The 22508-nt window shown below is 40.4% G+C and overlaps 1 protein-coding gene across 7 annotated transcripts in view; it reads right to left on the minus strand.

The window, feature by feature from the left end:
- Nucleotides 1-22508, minus strand: part of LOC144679511 (protein MTSS 1-like) — a 176365-nt gene that overhangs the window by 139017 nt on the left and 14840 nt on the right. For all 7 annotated transcript variants that reach the window (XM_078539959.1, XM_078539955.1, XM_078539958.1 and 4 more), the window contains exon 3: nucleotides 19331-19404. In XM_078539959.1, coding sequence (XP_078396085.1) covers nucleotides 19331-19404 — 74 coding nt within the window. The remainder of the gene's footprint in view (nucleotides 1-19330; nucleotides 19405-22508) is intronic.

Consider the following 22508-nt stretch of genomic DNA (forward strand, 5'->3'; position numbering starts at 1 on the left):
AACAGCTCCTCTTCTTCCAGTTAGGTACTTTACAGCCTTCCGGGCTTAGTATTGAGTTCAACTTCAGACCATGAGCACTCTTTTCCATCTTTACCACTTTTTTTTTATACCTAATTTTTAAAAATTTATTTTTATTTGTTTTAATGCCACCTCCTCCCTCCCACACCAGCCATGCCATCTGCAAATCATGCCATTCCATCCTTCCTATATCATCCCCTCCCTCCCACACCACCCCTATCTCACCATATTTCAATACTAACCCTGGCCACCCCACCCTCCCGGCAGCAGTCCCTCAGCTGACATATTGAAAATTGTCTGATTAAAATTCAACAGGATCAGTTACGCCCGAACTAAACACAAGGCAGCGGTGATTCACAAAGTCACCAGCAGTCACAGAGAATCTCGGCTTCACTAAATACGTTTCCAGGGGTAATTTTGCAGTTCAGTCCTGCTGTAATCCTGACTGTTGTAGGCAACCAATGCTGGACTGTTGACCGAGCTGGCAGTCGCTTAAGTGATTCTAGTAACCCACGCACACACACACTTTTTCCAACTTCTGGACATTAATGCCACCAGCTTTAGAAAATAAATCACAGACACTCCATCTTTGCTCGGGAACAGCAACACCCCCACCGTTGGCATTGCAATAGTGCTTTAAATTTCCATCCCATGCATTCTACCATTCCCAAGCCACACCCATCCCACTCTTCCTCCTTATGCCATCCACATCCCACCACCCCTCCATCCCATTCTCCTCCTCCAACCCCTCCTATGCTGTGGCTCCTCTCCACCCCCATGCCATGGTCCCCAACCCTTCCCAAGCCATCCTCTCCCCTCCACCCAACCCCAACCATAAGCCCCCTCCCCACACACCCCACCCCCCAAGACATGATAACTTTGTTTTTGGGTTCCCCTCAACCTTACTTTGTTCTTTTTCTCTACCAAACCCCTCTTCACCCTGCTGCTGCTGCCGCCACCACCACAAGTTGGCAACAACACATGCACCACACACTCCAGTCCTGCACGTACCACTTATGTTGAAGGACAATATATTGTAAAGCTGGAGAAAAAACTGCAGGTAAGCATTACTCTCATCTCCAAACTAGACTGAAGATATAAAAATGTTGAGCTGTTTCTCTTCCACCATACCCTACCTTCCCCCACTACCCAAATTGTTCTTATTAACAATCACTGTCACAAGAAAGGCAGATTTCTTTCTCCCACTCCATTCAACCCTTCCAGGTTGAAACATGTGGCAATGAACAAACATCAGTAACAAATCAAAATAAGGGCAAGGGCAAGGCCTATGCAACTATGAACTATGCTTTGGCTACTACCAAATTCAACTGTTGCCATCCTCAATCTAAACATGACACCTGATAAAAGCTTCTGTTATAAATCCTTCAAATTAAATACTATAAACAGCTACTTCTGTTATGGTCTCACCATAAAGATTCCAGTAAATCAATTAACTTCTCGTTTGAGGCACTGAAAGTTTCACAAAACAGGTACGCAAAGAGAAGTACTTTACATCAAACATTTTCTTTAAACAATTTGCTTTGTTCTACTGTGGGTGTGGACAAGATAAATAAATTTTCTGGATAACCATCTTATACATTTGAATGATGCCCACCATGCCCTACATAGAAATCATTGAATTTTTAGCCACTCTAGTCCAACCAAATTTTGAATGTTAACGATACATTATACATACAAACACTTCCTGTAGGCACTGCAATTTTAACACCCATTTTTCCTAGCTTGCTATTGGTTTGGGTGCCATTTCCCTTTAAATCAAAACAGGGCATAAAAGGGGCATAATTTCCTTGATCAGTACCAAACTTTAGAATCATAAATAAACGCACTGAGTTCAGGTCAGAATGACCAAAATTGATGAATTCCAACGAGATTTCGACACCAAGTTAATACATGGAAAAAATTATTAATGTAGTAAACAGCTCATCATTTACCATTGGTAAATTCCACAGTTCATATTCATAACACTTCACAGCTAAACATACAGCTGGGCATTTATACTTCAGTACCCCATTGGAGCCAATACTTTGCACTTTACAAAGCACTTTGTACATTGCGTTACAAAATGCTCCACTACTATATTGGGGTTTTTCTCCTTTTTATTCCATCATGATCGTTCTCAAAATAACTATGGCCATATCCCAACAAGTTAGAACATCTAAATAGAACTTTCAATAACTGGGGGGTCTTTCAAAGTGTTCCAAGGTCCTTACTCACAGAATAATTGGCTTTCCCCAAGTACAGTTTTGAAACCGTGTTCATGTAGAAATATTATAATAAAATGTCCCCACTGTACTCTGCATCAGAATGGCTGGGCAAATTGCCTCCCAAGAAATGGCTTATCCAGGTTACGATTGGGCACAGGGAAGGGGAAGGAGGATAATCCAAATATGTGTGAACCTATACCAAAGTACAGCTGTGGAGTAGCAAATTGGTATAACCTACTGCTGCATAAAAGGAGCTTACAATAATTTAACATTTTGAGGGGGAATTCAATGTTTCAAACAATCCACTAACCAAAATGAAAACCTCTACATAAAGTGAATGTCTTATAGTCCTCAAGCAGATTGTCCTGTTTTACCAGGTGAGGCTAACTGAATATTTATATAGTGAAACACACCACCCCACCCCCAACCCCAGCTTACAAACTTTTGTTTTAAACTGAATAGAAGCCAACAGTGTACATGCAAAGTTAGATTTTTTAAAAAGAGGCAGAAAACAAACATGGAATTCCTCTAAGTATGCACTTGTCCACTGTGCACTAGAGCTCATGGATGCATATCTTAAAATTGTATAAAAACAAAAAACTACTGCGGATGCTGGAAATCCAAAACAAAAACAGAAGGGTCATGAGGACTCGAAACGTCAACTCTTTTCTTCTCCGCCGATGCTGCCAGACCTGCTGAGTTTTTCCAGGTAATTCTGTTTTTATCTTAAAATTGTGCTGGTTCTTCTCCTTTTCTCTCCTGAATGCACTGATTCTCTGTTGGGGTACGGTTCCATGGGTGTCAGTCACCCTCCAATATCTTGATCAAGTGGCCACTACTAAGCATAAACCTAAACTAACTGTTTTTTCATAATTCTTTCACAAGATGGGGGTCGCTGGCTAGGCCAACATTTGTTGCCCATCCCTAATTGCCCTTGAGATGGTATTGGTGAGCCACCTTCTTGAACTGCTGCAGTCCCACGTGGTGTAGGTACACCCGTGCTGCCGTTAGGAAAAGAGTTCCAGGATTTTGACCTAGTGACAGTGAAGGAAGGGCAATATAGTTCCAAGTCAGGATGGAGTGTGGTTGGAGGGGAACTTGCAGATGGAGATGCTCCCATGCATCTGGTGGCCTTGTCCTTCCAGGTGGTAGAGGTTTGGAAGGTACTGTCATGACAAACACGGATGAGCCCAACTTCGTTCTCACTTGACATCCACATACTCGTGCTTTTGGAAGAATGCAAATCTGGGACCCCTTCCCTAACCAAGGGCATAGAGATCATAGATCCAGCAAAGATTAGCTAAGGGCAGCAATAATAGATCAAACTTACGGCATTCATGATCTACGTGGTTTGAATATTCAATGTCTCAAAGCCCTGGCAAGGCAAGAGGAAAAAATCTTACAACTAGTTTTTGATGACTTTTTGGATCTCAATACTGAGTGATTCCGATCACATTATTACAAAACACTTTCAGGCTGCAGGTGTTAGCTTGCATTTTGCTATCCCAAGTTTAACTTATGCCAAGATTCCAAAGACATTTCTCCAAACCCACAACAGATGGTACTCATCAGCTTGGAAAGAAAGCTGTCCTCTGAGCATTTACTCCCCTTTTCTATTTAAGGGACGAGACTGAAGCATTTTAGTTGTGTGCAGCCAGCTGGTTTTTCATACTTCATAACGCAAGTCAAAGTTGAACATGTAACACAGATACTGTCTCTTTTGTTCTTCATGCTCTCATCCTCCCAATTAAAATTCAGGGGATGATAATCCCACTTGAAAGTCCATATAAAATGTTGGCTCTTACTAAGGCACTCTTCCATTATTTAACAGAAAAATAAGTGTCAGTGATATTCAGTAAAGATATAGCAGCATCACAAAACTGTGACAAAGTTTTATACATTGAACCATATTGAAGAAAATAAAATGAATTGGGTGCAATGTGACAAAAGTGTAACTGCTCAGGCAGACTTGGCTCAGTGATAGCACATTACCAAAGTGGAATCGAGCCCCAATCATGTATTTGATCACATAATTTAATATGAGGCTTCAGTGCAGTACCGAAAAAGCGCTGCACTATCAAAAAAAAGAGTTTTTCAGAAATGTTAACCTAAGGTGAAGCTAAATGATTCTATATCACTTGCATTTCTATAGTATATTTCACAACCTCAGAATATCCCAAAGCACTTTACAATCGATGATGTGTTTTGAAATGTAATCACTATTATAACGTAACTCAGCAGTCAACTGCACAGAGACAGATCCTAAAAAACAATGGGATGCTGACCAGGTAATTAGGTGTTCCTTGAAGAAAAACAGCAGTTAAAATTGCCTTGCTCTTCTTGAAAATAGTGCCATGGGATCTATTGCATCTGCCTGTGGATGAGAGGTTCAACATTTCATCTAACGTCTAGGAAAAACGGCACAGCTAACAGTGCAGCACTCAATCAGTACTGAACTGAACTGTCAGCCTAAAATTACAGCTCAAATCTCTGTAGTGGGGCTTGACCCCATAACGTTATGACTCAGAGGAAAGGGTGTTAATAGTGAACCAAAGTTGATACGGGCTTAACAATCTTCTGAAATCCTTAACAGTACAGACATTTACAGAACCATTCCCGAATGTAACCCTGCACAGAACGAAAGCAGATTTTATTCATATAGCCTATAATTTAAACAAACTGTTGCCACTAAAGACCATGAGCAACAGGAAAGCAGGGGCTTCAAAAGGCAGTGCAGTTTTTGACAGCAAAGTAGCTTGTCAGAAGAAGCCATGGTATCTGTCCATGCAGCTCAGCCCTCCACACAGCCAGCTGCTTTTCTGGTACAGCGAACAATGTTCTCCATCATCCAATATAAAAAATTGGCCAATGAACTGGTATTACAATAATAATTTCCTAAAGTGATCCTTGCCTGGCAGGCAGATACGAAAAAGGTCACAACAGTGCAAGCTCTGCATCAGTGCCAGGTAAATGTTTAATCTAATTCAAATAAGTACAAATCAGTGGGATAAACAAACAAGTTCAAAAATCACCATCGCCTCAGCAGGATTCAGGATAAGGTTGTCACCATCCATTTAGATGTCACTTGCACAAAAATGAACCTCGTGCACATTGTTACATCATCAGTGCAGCAGATACACCGTTCTCCTCCCTCTGCTGTATTTCTAAGCATACAGGAAACAAAAGTCACAGAACCTACCATCTGGTTAGCTTCCCGTTTAAACATGAAATGAAAAATATTGTGCCAATTTGCATGTGTTTTTGCAAATTACATAATTTCACTTCTACTTCAGTTAGATGGCAGCCTTCATTTCAGACATAGAAACTCAGGCATACTTTGGTTTATTTAATTTTGGAGAAGGTATTATTTTCATTTTGTCTTCATTTAAGGAAGCTCCAAAACTCCTAAAAAAAAATATCCTTCATTGGATGTCTGGGTAATATCCATCACCAGAACTAATGCTTCAGAGGAAACTTCTTTAACCTGAAACATGAACACGCTCTCTCCACAGATACTATGTGACCTGCTAAGTATTTCCAACATTGTAAGTTTTTCTTTCAGATTTCCAGCATCTGCTGTACTTTGCTTTTCTATCATCGTGATTAAGTTTCGGTGCTGCAAAAGTCAAAAAGCAACAATGAAATATGGTGATGTTCATCCCCAGACAGGAATTTAAAAATAATTTACAGCACTTCTACACTGGTACTATTTTAATCTGGATTCCATTAAACTGGCACGAAATACTTCCAGTATCTTTGCTGTTCCTTATTCTCGCTGCAGATTAAGAGACAATTTTGAGAGGGTTGAAGAGTCTGCTATTCAATTAAGAGTTAGATTTAAAAGTGTAACCACTAAGAGAGGGCCAATAGGGTCCCTGAATCTGATTAAAGCAGTGGCAGTATGAAACAGAGTTTTCTTATTTTCGGTAAACTGATTTACCCAAACAGAATGGTTACATTGATGTATACTAACCTTTGCCAACATGATGCTGGATCAGCTGCTGGCACATGTGTGCTTAACATGACAAACAGTCTTTCAATCAAGAATTACAACCTGACAATGGCAGGCTTTATTCAACATTTGTAAATTTGGCTAGCTTGGAACAAACAGGTTTTCAGCCGTGGGCCAAATCCCAACACAGGAGGCTTTATATACCAGGAAGACCCCAGAGTACACACCTGTCTAGATACTGTGCGCAAATTACAGACTGTGTGCAAATGACAACAATTCTCAAAACAAAACCAGTTTGACATCATGCCACTACCTTTTATTCTAAGCTGAGAAGTCAAATATTGAAAATATTAGAAATAATTTCTCTTCTCCTGTGCACAAATGTGGGTTTCTCTTTTATATCAAAGCAGCTTCTTCCAGACAGAACAGTGTTACTCCACGGGCAGCAAAAAAAGGTGTTAATTAGTGAGACTAATTTGTTTGTCTGTCATATGAAACATAAGACATCCCAATACTGTAACTAACAACTTATGACTAGACACTTTGGTTGGTTAAATTAACCAAAATGCAAACCAGGGATCAATGCCCGCAACTAACTAAATGGAGTAAAGCATTTTACCATTAGGGTCAACAAACAGCCATTTACCAATGTAATTTTTAGCCTTTCTGGGGCTGCTTGTTAAATACAATTGTTTTGATTCTTGATGTTTTAGACATGCTCCCAGACTAAATGGCCTGCATTCACGTAATAAGCCTCTTTTAAACTGTGCTATTGCAGTCAGCTCTTGAATTAAGCATTGCATAGCTAGTGGCAATATTGAAATAAATTTGCCAGGTATTTCAAGCTATGTTATTTTTAAACCGGCTCTACAAATTTGCTTTGATGCACTTATCACTGAGTATGACCACAATTGCAAGCCTGCAGCTCGAACAAGATCAATTGCCCACTGGCTGGGTCAACTTGCCAGGAGGAAGCAAAAGGAAGCTGCGGAGATCTAGGTGAAGTGAATGCTGATGCACTAAATACATAAATATATATTGAGGACTGCGTGGGTAGTTTGAGCACTAAAATACATCTTAGTAATCAACACCTTAATATCCTACCGATATTCTGTTCTGCCTCCATGTCTGCCTTTCTGGTAAGATATTCAGTGGAAGCTGCTCAGATTTACACTGCAAATGAGGTACAAGTCCTTTGTTACCAGAACACAAGAACATTTTTTGGACACTAAGGGAATGAAGGGATACAGAGTGAGAAAGTAGTGTTAAGGTAGAACATGAGCCATTACCTTACTGAATGGTGGAGCAGGCATTTGGCCTATGTTACTTCTGTAGAACACTAACCTTTCATAGATCTAAACACTTAAATTTTCATTGTGGATTGAAGCTTTTAGAAACAATATTGGAACTCAATTTTTTTTTACTTTCCAACAGGTTACAGTGGGTCCACGTAAATGAAGGATTGAGTCTTACTGAAGATGAGCACTAAGCAGACACTAAATAGTTTTAGAAGCGACATTCTTTGTTGGTACATTAAACTAAAAGTCCATTTTGGCAGACAAATGTCCCACAACACTGCTTCAGTCATGGTAGACTCACTATTCATCTAATTCCAGTTAGTGGAATCTTGCTATGTACAAGATGTTTACCACATTTTCCTACATAAAAGTTATTAAGCTTCAAATTAATTAATTACACGAGATTTGAATTGTTTCTGAAAGGTGCATTAAGGAGCTGTAAAGGATAAGCCATTTTTACCACTCCACCCCAAAGATTCAACAAAGAGGGGATGCAAGGGGGTTGGAGTATACACTTAGGGAAATCCTGCTACAACTGTACAGGACACTGGGGAGACTGCACCTAGAATACTGTGTACAGTTTTGGTCTCCTTACTTAAGGAAGGACATACTTTCATTAGCAGTTCAGAAGCAATCGCCAGGCTGATTCCTGGGATGAAGGGGTTGTCTTGTGAGGAAAGGTTGAGCAGATTGGGCCTGTGCTCATTGGAGTTTAGAAGAATGAGAGGTGGTCTTATTGCAATATGTAAGATTCTGAGGGGTTTGATATGGTAGATGCTGAAAGCATGTTCCCCTCAAGGAGGAATCTAGAACTGGGGGCACAGTTTCAAAGTAAGTAACTAAGGGGCCACCCATTTAAAATGGAGGTGAGGAGGAATTTTTTCTTTCAGATGATTGTTAGTCTTTGGAATTCTCTTGCACAGAGAACACTAGAGGCTGTGCTACTGAATATATTCAAGGCTGAATTAGACAGATTTTTGATCTACAAGGGAATCAAGGGTTATGGTGAGCAAGCCCACAATCAGATCAGCCATGATCTTACTGAATGGCAGAGCAAGCTTGAAGGGCCGAATGGCTTACTCTTATTTCTTATGGCCTTATAACAGGTCTGCCTTAACAGCAGCATAAAAAAGTGACAGAATTATGGGAGCTTGACTGCCAGCTATGGGGGACCGTATGAGAGGAGCCACTGAAGAAGTCCAACATACAAGCATCACAGGAGTCAATGTATACCTCTTAAGTTACAGAGTAGCATAACAGAAGTCTGGAAAATTATCAGTCCTTTCAGCTAGGAGCACATGAATTATCTTAGTCACAGGGGGGGAAAAAATCGAAGACAAATGTTTCTAGTTTTGGGCATTTTCTTTTCCACCAAGATAAGGAATGGCAATGCTTCAGGATATAACACTTCCTTATTTTGTAAGCCAGGATTAAGCATCAGGTTATCAAAGGTCAAGGAAAACAGAATTAATCACAGAGTCACATGCCTTCTACTTTTTTCTCCAGCCCAAACATAGGAACACAAATCATTTAGCTTCAAGCGTACAAAATGATAATTTGCTTTCAGCTTGTAATTTTGAAGTTGATGCACACCTTACTCTGATTTACAGGCACAAGAGTACCTTAGATTGCCAAATGCAGGTGTTCAACAACTAAAAAATTAAAAGCAATTAAAAGCTTTACAAGTTAAAAGGTTTATTCTGCATCATCCCTGAATGGGCCCTTATTGTACAATTTTGTAGACATGAATTAAATCCACCACTAACAAAAGAAACAAAAAAACTGAAAAAAGGCAAGTCCCACAGCAACACCACAATCTGGCACATGATCATGTTCCCATAGCAACCAAATCCTTAAATCCCACTGCACATGTATTGAACATTCTCAGCACTAAGGCTGGCAGGCTATTAGCTCCAACAAGCCACTGCAGAATATGGAAGATTTTGCAGTTATTTCTGAAACTGCCATTCAGTTACGATTTAATGTATTCATACAATGCAATACCACGCATCAGGCCAATAGATGCCAGCACCAGATAATTTGGTTACAAATCACAACTCAATTCAATTGTGTGCATTCCAACTGGTCTCCTTACAGTTCGCAGGTTCACTGTCTCCCACTGAAACATATGCCTGGTTTTGTACACTGTTGATTCTATCAAATCATCAGAAAGGAAAGAATCAGGATGCTGGCAAATGCAGACAGCTTCTTGTGCAGCTGCATTACTCCATTTGCGACCTTATTTTGTTTCCCAAGTGACTCTCAACACATTGGATTTTGGTAATAAGTTCTTTGCTAAGCAAGATAGAGCGAGTCAAAAAAATCTACAGTGAGCTTTGCTTTCCTAAGTCAGGATCTCCATGGCTCAAGTTCTACAAAGACTACAATTAGCTTTGACAGTCAATACTCATTTCAATTTTGGATAATAATGGAAGTAAGTAAAAAAAAACTTCACGAGCTCATCTTTGAAATCCCTTAATATTGCTGATCTTGCCTATTACTTTATCCTATACTTCAAATTAATCCTCTTTCGCTCGCTACTCCTTTGTAGTACAGCACTTCCACAAGAGATTTTTTTTTTTAAATCTGGTGGCAAAAAAAATCCAGCTGCCACAACCACCGTGGCCAATTTTAGCACCTGTTTCAACCACAACATAAGCAGTTTTTGGAGAAAATTAGCTAACTGTAGCTCATGACTGGAAATGTCACTTAAAAATAAATTCAGAATCTTTAAAAAGGAAAAAAGGAATTGCTCACACATCAACTGAAGTATGCTCAGCTGGCAAATTATTTAGGGGAAGAGAAGAAAATATTTCACTCAATAAGATCTATAATGCACACAAGAATATTTCAACTGAAATTACATACAGAACAATAATTATTAGACTGTTACCATTTTGCTTGCAATGGACTTTGCTTTGATCCCCATTTTATGTTTCATTTTATAGGCAGTCAAACAAATTCTCAAGCATCACGAAAAATATAAGCAAACAAAAAGGAAATCATCCTAAACCATTTGACATTGTCCGTTGCAGTAGCATTCTCCAAAATCAATTACTTTCCTAAACTGAAAAGGCCATATAAACTATATTTTATTTTAATTCTTAGGATGTGAACAATGCTGCCAAAGTTACATTGCCGCTGCCCATCACCAGTTACTGAGGTGGTGTTCTCCTTGAACTGATCCAGATCAATGGTGGCATCAATGTATTCACGAGACACAATTGAAACATCACAAATTCATCTGAATGCATGGCTTTTGTAGAAGGCTAAGCTGTAATGGTAGCATAAGTCAGAACGGCGTGGGACTTGGAGGCAATTATGCTCCCATATTATTGCTCTTTTCTGTCTTTTTGTGATAGAGGACTCAGGCTGGGAGATGCTGCTTGGTGAGTTACTACAATTCATGGGGGAACTCACACACCTACTACAGCCAGTGTACCAGGCAAAGGGGCTAAATAGGCTCCAATGGCAGGGTTGCTTATCAAGCAGAATGCTGTACCTTGGATGGTAGTGAACATCCTGCAGTTGTACCCATCCAAATGAGTCACAAATATTCCATCAAACTCCTGACATAAGTCTACGGATGGTGGAAAAGCTTTGAAGGGTTAGGTGATAAGCAACTCACGATGCAGTAGCTAACCTCCGTAGCCACATTGTTGAAACAGCTGATCTCATTAAGCTTCTGGTCAATGATAACCGCATGATATTAGTCATATTGAAGAGCTGAGTAGGACTGTTAGGCCTGCCTTACTGAAGGTTGCACTTGTGGTGTGTATGCTACTGCCAATCATCAACCCAAACCTGAATGCAATCCAGGTGCTGTTGTAGCTTGGCATGAGCTGTTTCATCATTGGAGTATTTTTGCCTGGAGTTTACTGTGGAATTATCAGCAGACAGATTGCTAAAGCAGCTTAAGATAATTGGCCTGAGTGTGCTTCCCCGTGGAACTCTGGCAATAATCCCCTGGGGCTGTAAATGTTTTTCTTAAATATTCATTTATGGGATGCGGGCATCACTGACTAGGCCAGCATTTAATGCCCATCCCTAATTACCCTTGAGAAGGTGGTAGTGAGCTTCCTTTTTAAACCACTGCAGTACACGTAGGCTACACCCAGTGCTGTTGGCAAGGGAGTTCCAGGATTTTGACCCACTGACAGTGAAGAAACAGTGATATATTTCCAAGTGAGGATAGTGAGTGGCTTGGAGGGGAACTTTCAGGTTGTGGTGTTCCCATGCACCTGCTGTCCTTGTCTTCTAGATGGTCGTAGGCGTGGGTTTGGAAGGAGCTGTCCAAGGAGCCTTGGTGAGTTCCTGCAGTTCATCTTGTAAAATGGTACACACTGCTGCCACTGTGTGCCAGCGGTGGAGGGAGTGAATGCTTGTGGATGGGGTACCAATCAAGTGGGCTGCTCTGTCCTGAATGGTGTCGACCTTCCTGAGTGTTGGAGCTGCACTCATCCAGGCAAGTGGAGAATATTCCATCACACTCTTGACTTGTGCCTTGTAGATGGTGGACAGGCTTTGGGGAGTTAGGAAGTGAGTTACTCGCCGCAGGATTCCTAGCCTCTGACCTGCTCTTGTAGCCACAGTATTTATATGGCTAGTCCAGTTCAGTTTCTGGTCAATGGTAACCCCCACCACCGGATGTTGATAGTGGGGGATTCAGCAATGGTAATGCCACTAAATGTCAAGGGGCGATGGTTAGATTCTCTTTTGTTGGAAATGGTCATTGCCTGGCACTTATGTGGCACAAATGTTACTTGCCACTTGTCAGCACAAGCCTGGGTATTGTCTAAGTCTTGCTGTATTTGGGCATGGACTGCTTCAGTATCTGATGAGTTGCGAATGGTGAACATTGTGCAATCATAAGCAAACTTCCCCACTTCTGATCTTATGATGGAAGGAAGGACATTGATGAAGCAGCTGAAGATGGTTGGTCCTGGGGCACTACCTTGAGGAAATCCTGCAGTGAAGTCCTGGAACCGAGATGATTGATCTCTAACAACCACAACCATCTTCCTTTGTGCTAGTTATGACTCCAACCAGTGGAGAGCCCCCCCCACCCCCAATTCCCATTCACTCCCGTTTTGCTCAGGCTCCTTGATGCCATATTCAGTCAGATGTTGCCTTTATGCCAAGGACAATCACACTCACCTCTGGAGTTCAGCGCTGTTGTCCATGTTTGAACCAAGGCTGTAATGAGTTCAGGAGCTCAGTGATCCTGGCAGAACCCAAACTAAGCAGTAAGCAGGTTATTGCCAAGTGAGTACTGGTTGATAATATTAATGACAACCAGTCACCTTCCCTTGTGTCAGTTAAATCTCCATCTACTGAACTTTAATCCCTCAACAGCCCCAAACCCCATGACCACCCCTGTTCAGTTTTGCTAGGTTTCAGTGGTCAAATGATGTCTTGTTGATGGCAACTACCCTGACCTTTCCTCTGCACTCCACTCTTGCAACTACATCTGGATTGTGGCTGTGATGAGATCTGAAGCAAATCATTTCTGGTGAAATCTATATTGAGCGTCAGCAAACAAAATATTGGCGAGTAGGTGTGACAAAATCATCTCTATGCATTATCGTCATAGAATTGTAGAATAGTTACAGCGCAGGAGGCCATTCAACCCATCATGTCGATGTTGGCTCTAAAGGAGCAATTTACCTAGGGCCACGATCTTGCCTTTTCTCCATTGCCCTGCAATTAGTTTTCAGATATTCTTTTTTGAAAGGCTCAATTGACCCTGCATCCACCACACTCTAAAACAGTGCCTTCCAGATCCTAACTTCTCATTGCATGAACAAGTTTTTCATGTCACCATTGCTTCTTTTGCCAAATACCTTAAATCTGTGCTTTCTGGTTCTCGAATCTTCCACCAATGGGCACAGTTTCTTCCTATCCACTCTATCCAGACCACTCATTTTGAATACCTCTCTCACATCTCTGCTCAACCTTCTTTTCTCCAAGAGGAACAGTTCCAATTTCTCCAATCTTTCTACGTTACTGAAGTTCCTCATCCCTGGAACCATTCCCATGAATCTTTTCTGTACTCTCTCAAATGCCTTCACACCCTTTGTAAAATGCCATGGCCAGAACTGGACACAATGTTCCAACTGAAGCCAAAACAGTGTTTCATACAGGTTTAACATAACTTTGTTGCTTTTGTACTCTATGCCTCTACTGATAAAGGCCAGTATGCCATATGTTGTATTAACCGCTTTCTCAACCTGTCCTGCCACCTTCAATGATTTATGCACATATACACCCAGGCCCTTCTGCTCCTGCACCCATTATATAAGGACAAGCTACAACAGAGATACAGAAGCAAGTGTCCATTTAAAATAAAATAAACTTGCTCTCAGGAACTGAGCGACGCTGGAAAAGCCATTTTATTGCTCCTTTCTAACTGCCTCAAGGTGGCAATGAGCTATCCCCTTGAACTACTGCAGTCTCTGTACTGATGATGTTCAGTAGGGATTTTCAGAATTATGGTCCAGCAACAATTAATAAACAGCAATATATATCCACACTAGGATGGTGTGCAACTTGGAAGGGAAATTGCAGGTGACTGTGTTCCTATTGGCATTACGTTCTAAACCTTATCAGCGGTTATGGTTGCAGGAAATGTGCTGTCAAATTTAGTTTGGTGAATTACAGCAGTGCATACTGTAAATAGTACATGCTGGGGAGGGTGGATACTGAGTTCAGCGGCTCTGGGGCCAAATAAGTGAACTTTTTTTTATCTTGGATGATGTCAAGCTCCTTCAGTACTGTTGCAGCTGTACTCACCTAGATGAGCACTGAGTATTCTATTACAGTCCTAAATTGAGCCTTGTAGATGATGGAGAATTTTCCAGGGGTCATGAGGTAAGGTCCATGGAAGGAATAATAGTAAGAAATTTAAATTAAAAAGGTTCTTTATCTGAATGCACAAAGCATCGGCAATAAGATAGGTGAACGATTGACATAAATGGTTCAAATCTAATTGGCGTTTCAGAAACATGGTTACACGGTGACCAAGGCTGGAAAATAAATATTCCAGGGTAAACAACATTTCAAAAACACAGGCAAAATGAAAAAGGTGGAAAGGTAGCCTGATAGTAAAGGATAATCAAAGGACATTACGGAGGAAAATTCCTGGCTCAGATGATCATGAAGTACCATCAGTATGGGTGAAGATTAAGAATAGCAAGGGTCAGAAAACACTGAGTAGTTGAAAGGGCCTCTTATAGTAGTCATACCGTTGAACAGAGCATTAAACAAAAAACGTTCGAATGTGTAACAAAGGCAATGTAATAATTGTGTAGGACTTGAATCTTCATATAGACAGGACCAATCAAATTGACGAGGCTGGTCTCGAAGATGAGTTGCAGAATGTTTTTGATAGTTTCATGGAGCAAAATGTTGTGGAACCAACTAGGGATAAAGCCATTTTGGATCTACTATCATGTTATGAGGCAGAGTTAATTAGTAATCTCATTGTAAAAGATCCACTGGGAACGAGTGATCATAATACAACTGAATTCCATGTTATGTTTGAAAGCAACATACTCCAATCATAAACAAAAACCTTAAACTTAAACAAAGCCAATTGCATAGGTATGAGTGGAGAACTGGCCAAGGTTGACTGGGTAAATAGACTGAAAGGTATAGCCATAAATAAACAGTGAGAAACATTTAAAGACACGCTTTAAAATGTTCAAAAATACATGCCATTGAAAAACAAAAACTCAGCAAGATAGATCCATCTGTGGCTTACTGGGGAAGCTGAGGATAGAATTAAATTTAAAAAATAGCAGCATGTCTGAGAATTGAGCATGTTTTAGAAACCAGCAAAGGGCCACCAAAAAGTTGATAGCAAGGGAAAAAAATAGAATGAGAGCAAAATCATGAGAAATATAAAAACAGAATAAGAGTTTTTCAAGTATATGAAAAAGAGAGCAGCTAAATAGAGCTGATGCTTTAAAAACTGCTACAGAGGAAATTATTATGGGGAATGAGGAAATGGCACATATATTGACAAATATTTTGTGTCTGTCTTCACAGGCACAATCTGCATACCAAGAGAGCAACCAAGGTGTTAAAGAAGAGGTGAGGAAACTAATATCAGCAGACAAAAAGTACTGGAGAAACTTATGAACTAAAATAAACAAATCCCCTAGGGCCTGATGGCCTACATCAGAGGGTTCAAAAAGAGATAGCTGCAGAGATAGAGGATGCTCTGGCTATGATTTTCCAAAACTCCTGAGATTCTGCAACAGTCCCAGCAGATATTGGGAGTTAGCAAATATGACACCATTGTTCAAGAAAAGTGGGAGAGAGAAAACTGGGAATCACAGGCCAGTTAGCCTGACATCAGTTGTTGGGCAAGTGCTGGAATCTATTGTCAAGGAAGTCTTAACAATGCACTTAGAAAATCATCATGTGATCAGACAAAGTCAACATGGTTTTATGAAAGCAAATCATGTTTGACAGGTTTATTAAGAGTTTTTTGGGGATGTAACTATTAGGGTAGATAAAAAGGAACCAGTATATGTGATTAGTGGAATGTCACAAGGGTCAGTGCTGTGGCCTTGACTATTTATAATCTATATTAATTACTTAGACAAAGTGAGAGAGAGTAATGTATCCAAGTTTGCTGATAACACAAGAGCTAGGTGGAGACTTAAGTTCTGAAGAGGGTACAGAGGCTGCAACGCGATATAGGTAAGTTAAGTGAGGGGGCAACGAGATGGCAGATGGAGTATAATATGGGGAAGCGAGAGGTTGAAAAGCAGAATTTTTTTTTAATAAAGGCTTGAATATCAACATTCACAAGTTTCAAAGAGACCTGGGTATGCTTATACAAGGAACAGTTCACATGCAGGTTCAGCAAGCAGTTAGGAAGGCAAATGGCATGTTGGTCTTTTTGCAAGGGGTTGGAGTACAGGGATAAAGAAGTCTTGTTACAGTTGTACAGGGTTTTGGTGAGACCACATGGAGTGTGCGCACAGTTTTGGTCTCCATATTTGAGGAAGGATATACTTGCACTGGAGGTTGTACAGCGAAGGTTCACAGGATTGGTTCCTGGGATGAGAGGATTGTCGAATGATAAATACATTGAGACAAAATTCTCTGAAGTTTAGGAAAATAAAAGGTGATCTCTTTGAAACATACAGATTCTTAAGGGGCTAGCTGGGGAATCTGGAACACATGGACACAGTCTCAGGATAAGGACTGATCATTTAGGGCTGAGATGAGGAGAAATTTCTTCACTCAAAAGCTTGTGAACCTTTGGAATTCTCTACCACATATGGTTGTGGATGCTCCATCATTGACTACCTTTAAGGCTGAGGTAAACAGATTTTTGGTGTCTCGGAATCAAAGAATATGGGGAGCAATCAGGAAAGTGGGGTTGAAGCCCAAGATAAGCCATGATTGTATTGAATGGAGGAATAGGCTGGACAAGCCATATGGTCGACTCCTGCTCCTACCTCATGTTCTTGTGTTCTTGTATGAGTTGAGACACTTGTTGCAGAGTACCCAGCCTGTTCCCTGCTCTTGGAACCACAATGTTACTATGAGTTAAACCGCCGGTTATTGGTGACTCCCAAGATACTAATTGGGAAGACTAAGCATTGGTAGAGTTATTGAAGATCAGGGAGATGGCTGGGCTCTCTGTTGTATTGGATTATAAGTAGCAGACACTTGTGGACTAAATGCCACATGGTGCAAATATTTCCAGCTTGTTCTCTGCCCAAGTGTGGATGTTATTATGGTCTCTTGTAGGCTAACATAGGCTGCTTCAATGTTAGAGGAGTTACGAATGGAGCTGAAAACTGTAGAATTATCAGCAAATAGCTCCACTCCAGAACCTGTGAAGCAGCTGAAAACAAGTGAACTAAGAACACTTCTCTGAAAAACCTCTGCACTGGATGTTCTGGGCTCCAATGAATAGTGCAAGTCTACTACAATCATCTTCCTTTGTCACGTATGATACCAGTCATTAGAATCTTTCCTTTGACAGCCATAGAGCTCAGTTTTGCCAGGTGCCATGGTAATATAATTCAGTTAAATGCCACCTTGACAGAATGCAGCTACTTTCACCAGGTATTCAGCTCTTGCATCGATGTCCGGATCAAGGCTGTGCTGAGGTCTGGAGTCAACTGGTTCTGGAAGAACCCAAACGGAGTGCCAATAGCAAAATATTGGTGTGTAGATGATGCTTGACAATTACTATGACTTCGCACACTTTACTGACAATCAGGAGAAGGTGAAGGCATAACTTGGCTGGCTTAGAATAATCCTGTCTTTTGTGGATGTGATATAACTGGGCTATCTTCCACACATGATGAATGCAACTATGACAGCTCTGTCTGAATAGTTTGTCTGGAGAGTGACTAGCTGATACAGTGGTCTTCGACACTACACCTGGGATATTATCAGGGCCAACAGCTTTTGTGGCCTGTGCGGTCACTTCTTAATGTTGTGTTCAGTGAACCTAATTGACTGGACATTGCTATCTGTAAAAGCAGTAACTTTGAGGAGAGGCCATGTAGGATCATTCACTCATTTGTCTCACATAGTTATAGTGGGTAAACAGAAAGTATTTATGTTGAAATCCCATTATCTTCCATGTGGATCTAGATAATTGCAGCATTATTTTTGCTACAATATAAATTTCCAAGTCTTTTTATGAAAGAAATAAGCTGCCATATTGAATTTTGGCTTTGTAGTTTAAGTCTACACATGAATCTAAATTTCCTATAGCCCTAGGCTAAATAAAAACAGCACACTGGTCCATGAGTCCGTGTAAAACTGTACAAGCAATTTGCCACCACCAGCCCCCCACAACAAGTGCCTCCAAATGACTGACTGCATTAATTACACTCTCATTTTCGACACCAACACAAAGAAATATGCCAAGGTTGTCCCTCTGCCAATATCACCCACTGCAGGTGCTCAAACAATGAGCTCTTCAGTCTAGAAGAGACCAGGGAGGGCTTGAAAATAGATTTTGGTTAAAATATCTATTATTATGCACAACACAAGGTGGTTTTACTTTATGAATAAACTGATTTTGGAGGACATTTTACTTTACAGCCTTCTGGATGTAACATTGAGTTCAAATTTCAGACCATGAACTCTGTCCCTCATTTTGATTCTGTTTTCTTGCCACCTGCCAATCTCAATCTTGTTTATCATGTTTTGCTTTCGGACAAAGCTGCTCATTATTATGCCATTCACACTCACTCTGGACAAGCGTTTCTTTTAAAAAGCTACAACCTTTATCACTCCCTTTGTTCCATGACATCTTTGTCATTTAATTTCTCCTGCCCTCTACCCTATCCTGGACCTTCCCTTTAGTTCTTCCTTCCCCCTCCCCCTTTCAACAGCATAAAACCCATCACATTTCTATCTTCCTTCAGTTCTGAGTGTCATATTTGATTTGAAACATTAACTCTGTTTCTTTCTGCACAGATGCTGCTAGGCCTGCTGATTATTTCCAGTACTTGGTTTTCATTTCAATAACATATTAGTCTTTTTGAACCATAATTTGAATACCACAGCTATTCTACAACACGTTCTGTTCATTTCTTGGAGCAAATCATGAGAAAATAATCCATGCTGTAGCTGCAGAAACGAAGCAAAACAGAACATCAATTTATATGAAGAATATTAAATTCTTATACTAGTTGCCCTTTAAGCTTATAATTTAAAGGTCGACATAGGGCAGTGCCTAACCATTAAATTCATGGGTTACACATTGAAAGTATTATACAAATACAATCTAGCTGGAAAGCAAGTCAGCCATTTCAAGTCTTGCAGGAGCCACTAAACATAGGACAACTTACCACGGGTATTCGTAGCCATGTCTGCCACTTTCTGAAAGGCATCCAAAAAGGCAGCAGCAGCCATCACCGTTGTCCTGGAACAGAAATAATAACCGTGAACACTGCTTTTTTATCTAATAAATGAAGCCTCCAAGAGATTTATTTATTTGATTCCTTCTTTTAAGATAATAACAGCTCTATATTATTAGTAAATATGAGGGGTTAGATTTTCCTCTTTAGTGCTGGGGCACAAGAGCTTGGCAAAATCAATTAAAAGGAATGGATGAAAAATCATATATACCATGCACCCAATTTTGTGATAAAAGCTTCTAACTTGCCAAGTTCTCCAATCCAGTACTGCAGAGTAATCCATCTAATCCAGTTTTAAAAGAGAGTTGCCAGTTTGAGAAATGCTGGAAGATCATTGCTACTAAATATAACACCCAATCTTTGGTTTGTAGTTCAATGCCCACTTACACAAATAGAGATACTAAATATCTTAATTGAGAAAGCAACCTGAAACATCCATCCATAAGAATTTCTGCACTATTTCTCAGTTAATCCCAATCCACTCAGCTATATACAGTTGGTCATCCTAAACTGGAAGTTCAAATCAAAACTGTTCAGCAAAAAAATAGAAGTTGGTTCAATTAGCTGCCTTATAATGTTGAGTGATAACTAAGTAGTTGTTCGAAGTGTAAAGTCCACAGGGGAAAAAATTACATTTTTGTTTGCTCAAAGCAAGATTAAGAACCTTGGTAAGTTTAGGGAAGGCTCATCAGATTGCTACAGCAAGAAAATACACTAAAATTTTCCCTGGCTGTATTTCTGCGCTGGAAAACATGGAGATACACACTATTGTCAAACTCACTAACCTCTTTTTAGGTTCACCAAGAATTGCGTGAATCACATATTTTCCCAGATAATAGTAGGCCTGTGGATCAGGCTGCCTGTTCCTAAGGCAAAAGCCAGTTCATTGAATTCCTTCAAGCAAGAGCTAGACCTCTTTCTGATGGAGGTAGAAATCACCTTGTACAGTAACACTGTATTGTGCAACATTAATCAGAGCTAGAGGTCACCCAGACTAACTGCAGTCATCGGAAAGGTTGGGGGGGGCGGGGTGTCAGAGAGAAACTTTTCAAATTTCTTTTCCTAAGGGGCCCGGGTTTTTAATCTGTTTTTCCACCTCCCCCAGTGGATTACATGGCTTTTGGATGGAATGGAGAATGTATGCATTGTAATTTGCAATTGCATCACAATTGTATGGAACAGGCCGTATCAGCCAAAGGTCTTATCCTGTCAATTATTATTCACATGTTCACCTAGTTAATATTTCTTATCAGCAGAAAGCTTGTGTATGGTGATTAAGGTTATATTAAGATTCAATATGGTAATTTTTGAAACAAAAGCATTTCAGATACAAATACTTTAAAGTTTGGTTTTCACTATTCTGTCTGCATGCCCAAGCTAAGTGGCATCTGTGATAGGTACAGAAGCAAGTACAAACAGTTTTAAGTGTAAATTACACAAGAAAACTGAATTAAACTGTTCTGACATTCATTTACTCAGGAAGATTCAACTGCCAAGTGATTTTTTTTATGCTTTCCAAGTATTCTTTAGAATCCTCACCAGAGTGCTGTCCAACTGAGTCACCTTGCCAAGAGGGTCAAGGAGTTCCTGACTCAGTTAATTCCATTCAAATGAGATAGTTAGCTAGACCTGAAGAATAAGATCTGCAAACGCTTCAGAATACCACAGTATTGCATACCAAGGGGCATGCTTATGATCTTGATGCCAATAAAAAAGTGCAGATTAGCATTTTAAGCCTTCACAATTTAAACTTTGTGCAATTATTTGACAGTGTGAATTTCAGATGCAGGTAAATCCATCTGGTCAGGTTAATTCCTTCACAAACCAAGACACTATAACTGCCAGAGGTGGGGGGGGCTACATCTCCTCCCTTCTGGTATGGAATGCTGGAGGTAGCAGCAATTCTGTGCACCTGTCACACATAGGCAGGCTAGGCAGAAATGGCTCAAATTGAACATATTTGTGATGGAAGCCCATTTGTAAAGCTGGCCATACTTTGGCCTTAGCATACACCAATGTCTGCTACTGTATTGGGTAAGGAAATAAGCAGAGAAAAGTTGGCCAATATCAAGCAGAATTCCTCAAGTGTTGAAACTGCGTTTCAATGCCTTGGATCCATACTCCGCTCCACAAGTCCCACCCATTCGGCAAAGAGGTGCCCGTTGTTACAGAAAAAGGCATATAAATAACTCTATCCAAGAATGGATACGGACAGAAATGCAAGCCCATCTCTTTAATCCAAGTGATCCAAGTGTAATATTAAATCTTGAACTTTGCTTTCACTAGAGGGGAACTCAGAATTTTTGAGCATTACATGTATATTGTTTTGTAGTCCTAGAAAGACTAGGAAGTCACAAAATTAATAGGAACAGGAATATCCCTGATCTCTGTGGTGGGGAAGAAGCAGAAATATCTGCATTTATATAGAGCTCAGGGCTCTTTGGGTTGAGCACTCTGATGCTCCCAAAGTTGCTCCAAAAAATGTCAGCAGTGAGAATCCCTCTGAAGAGGAGGTAAGTACCTCCTCCTCATTCCACATATTTCCAAATCAACAAAGTCTGTCCACCTAGCTGAAGTTCCCAAATGAAATTCTGCAGCTGAGCAATGATCAGAATTCAAAAGAGGAGGGCAGCTTCTTCTGCCCAAATTCCAGCTAGCCTCCTCCTCAAACCTAACCAAAGTTTCCCCTGACCTGAAATGTCTTTCCTTCCTTTTTTTCCCCCACCCTATATCCAGCCTCCACAACTTTGAAAGCCAGAAGCAAGGGCCTAGCAAGACTCAGTTTTGAGGCCTTACTTCGGAAAACTTTAATCTCTGCTAGTGCACTGCGAAACCCTAGAAGTGATCTACTTGGTCACCCGAAACATCGGTCCCTGAAAATAAGTAAACTTGAATAGTTTACTTTCTACTTCTGCTGGAACATCTGACAAGTTTCGCCATGCTAACTGCAAAGTATTCGGGAGAGCGCCCACAGAGTATATTTAAAGCAAAAGGCTCAGTGCTTAAAAACTATGAAGGACTGTGTCCAAACATATGCTGTTATTGAAGGGAAGGGTCAAAAAGGACTGACAAAAAATTTTGGGAAGTATATATAGGGAATGGGGAAAAA

This window comes from Cetorhinus maximus, chromosome 4, assembly GCF_964194155.1.
Source record: "Cetorhinus maximus chromosome 4, sCetMax3.hap1.1, whole genome shotgun sequence".
Classification (NCBI taxonomy): Eukaryota; Metazoa; Chordata; class Chondrichthyes; order Lamniformes; family Cetorhinidae; genus Cetorhinus; species Cetorhinus maximus.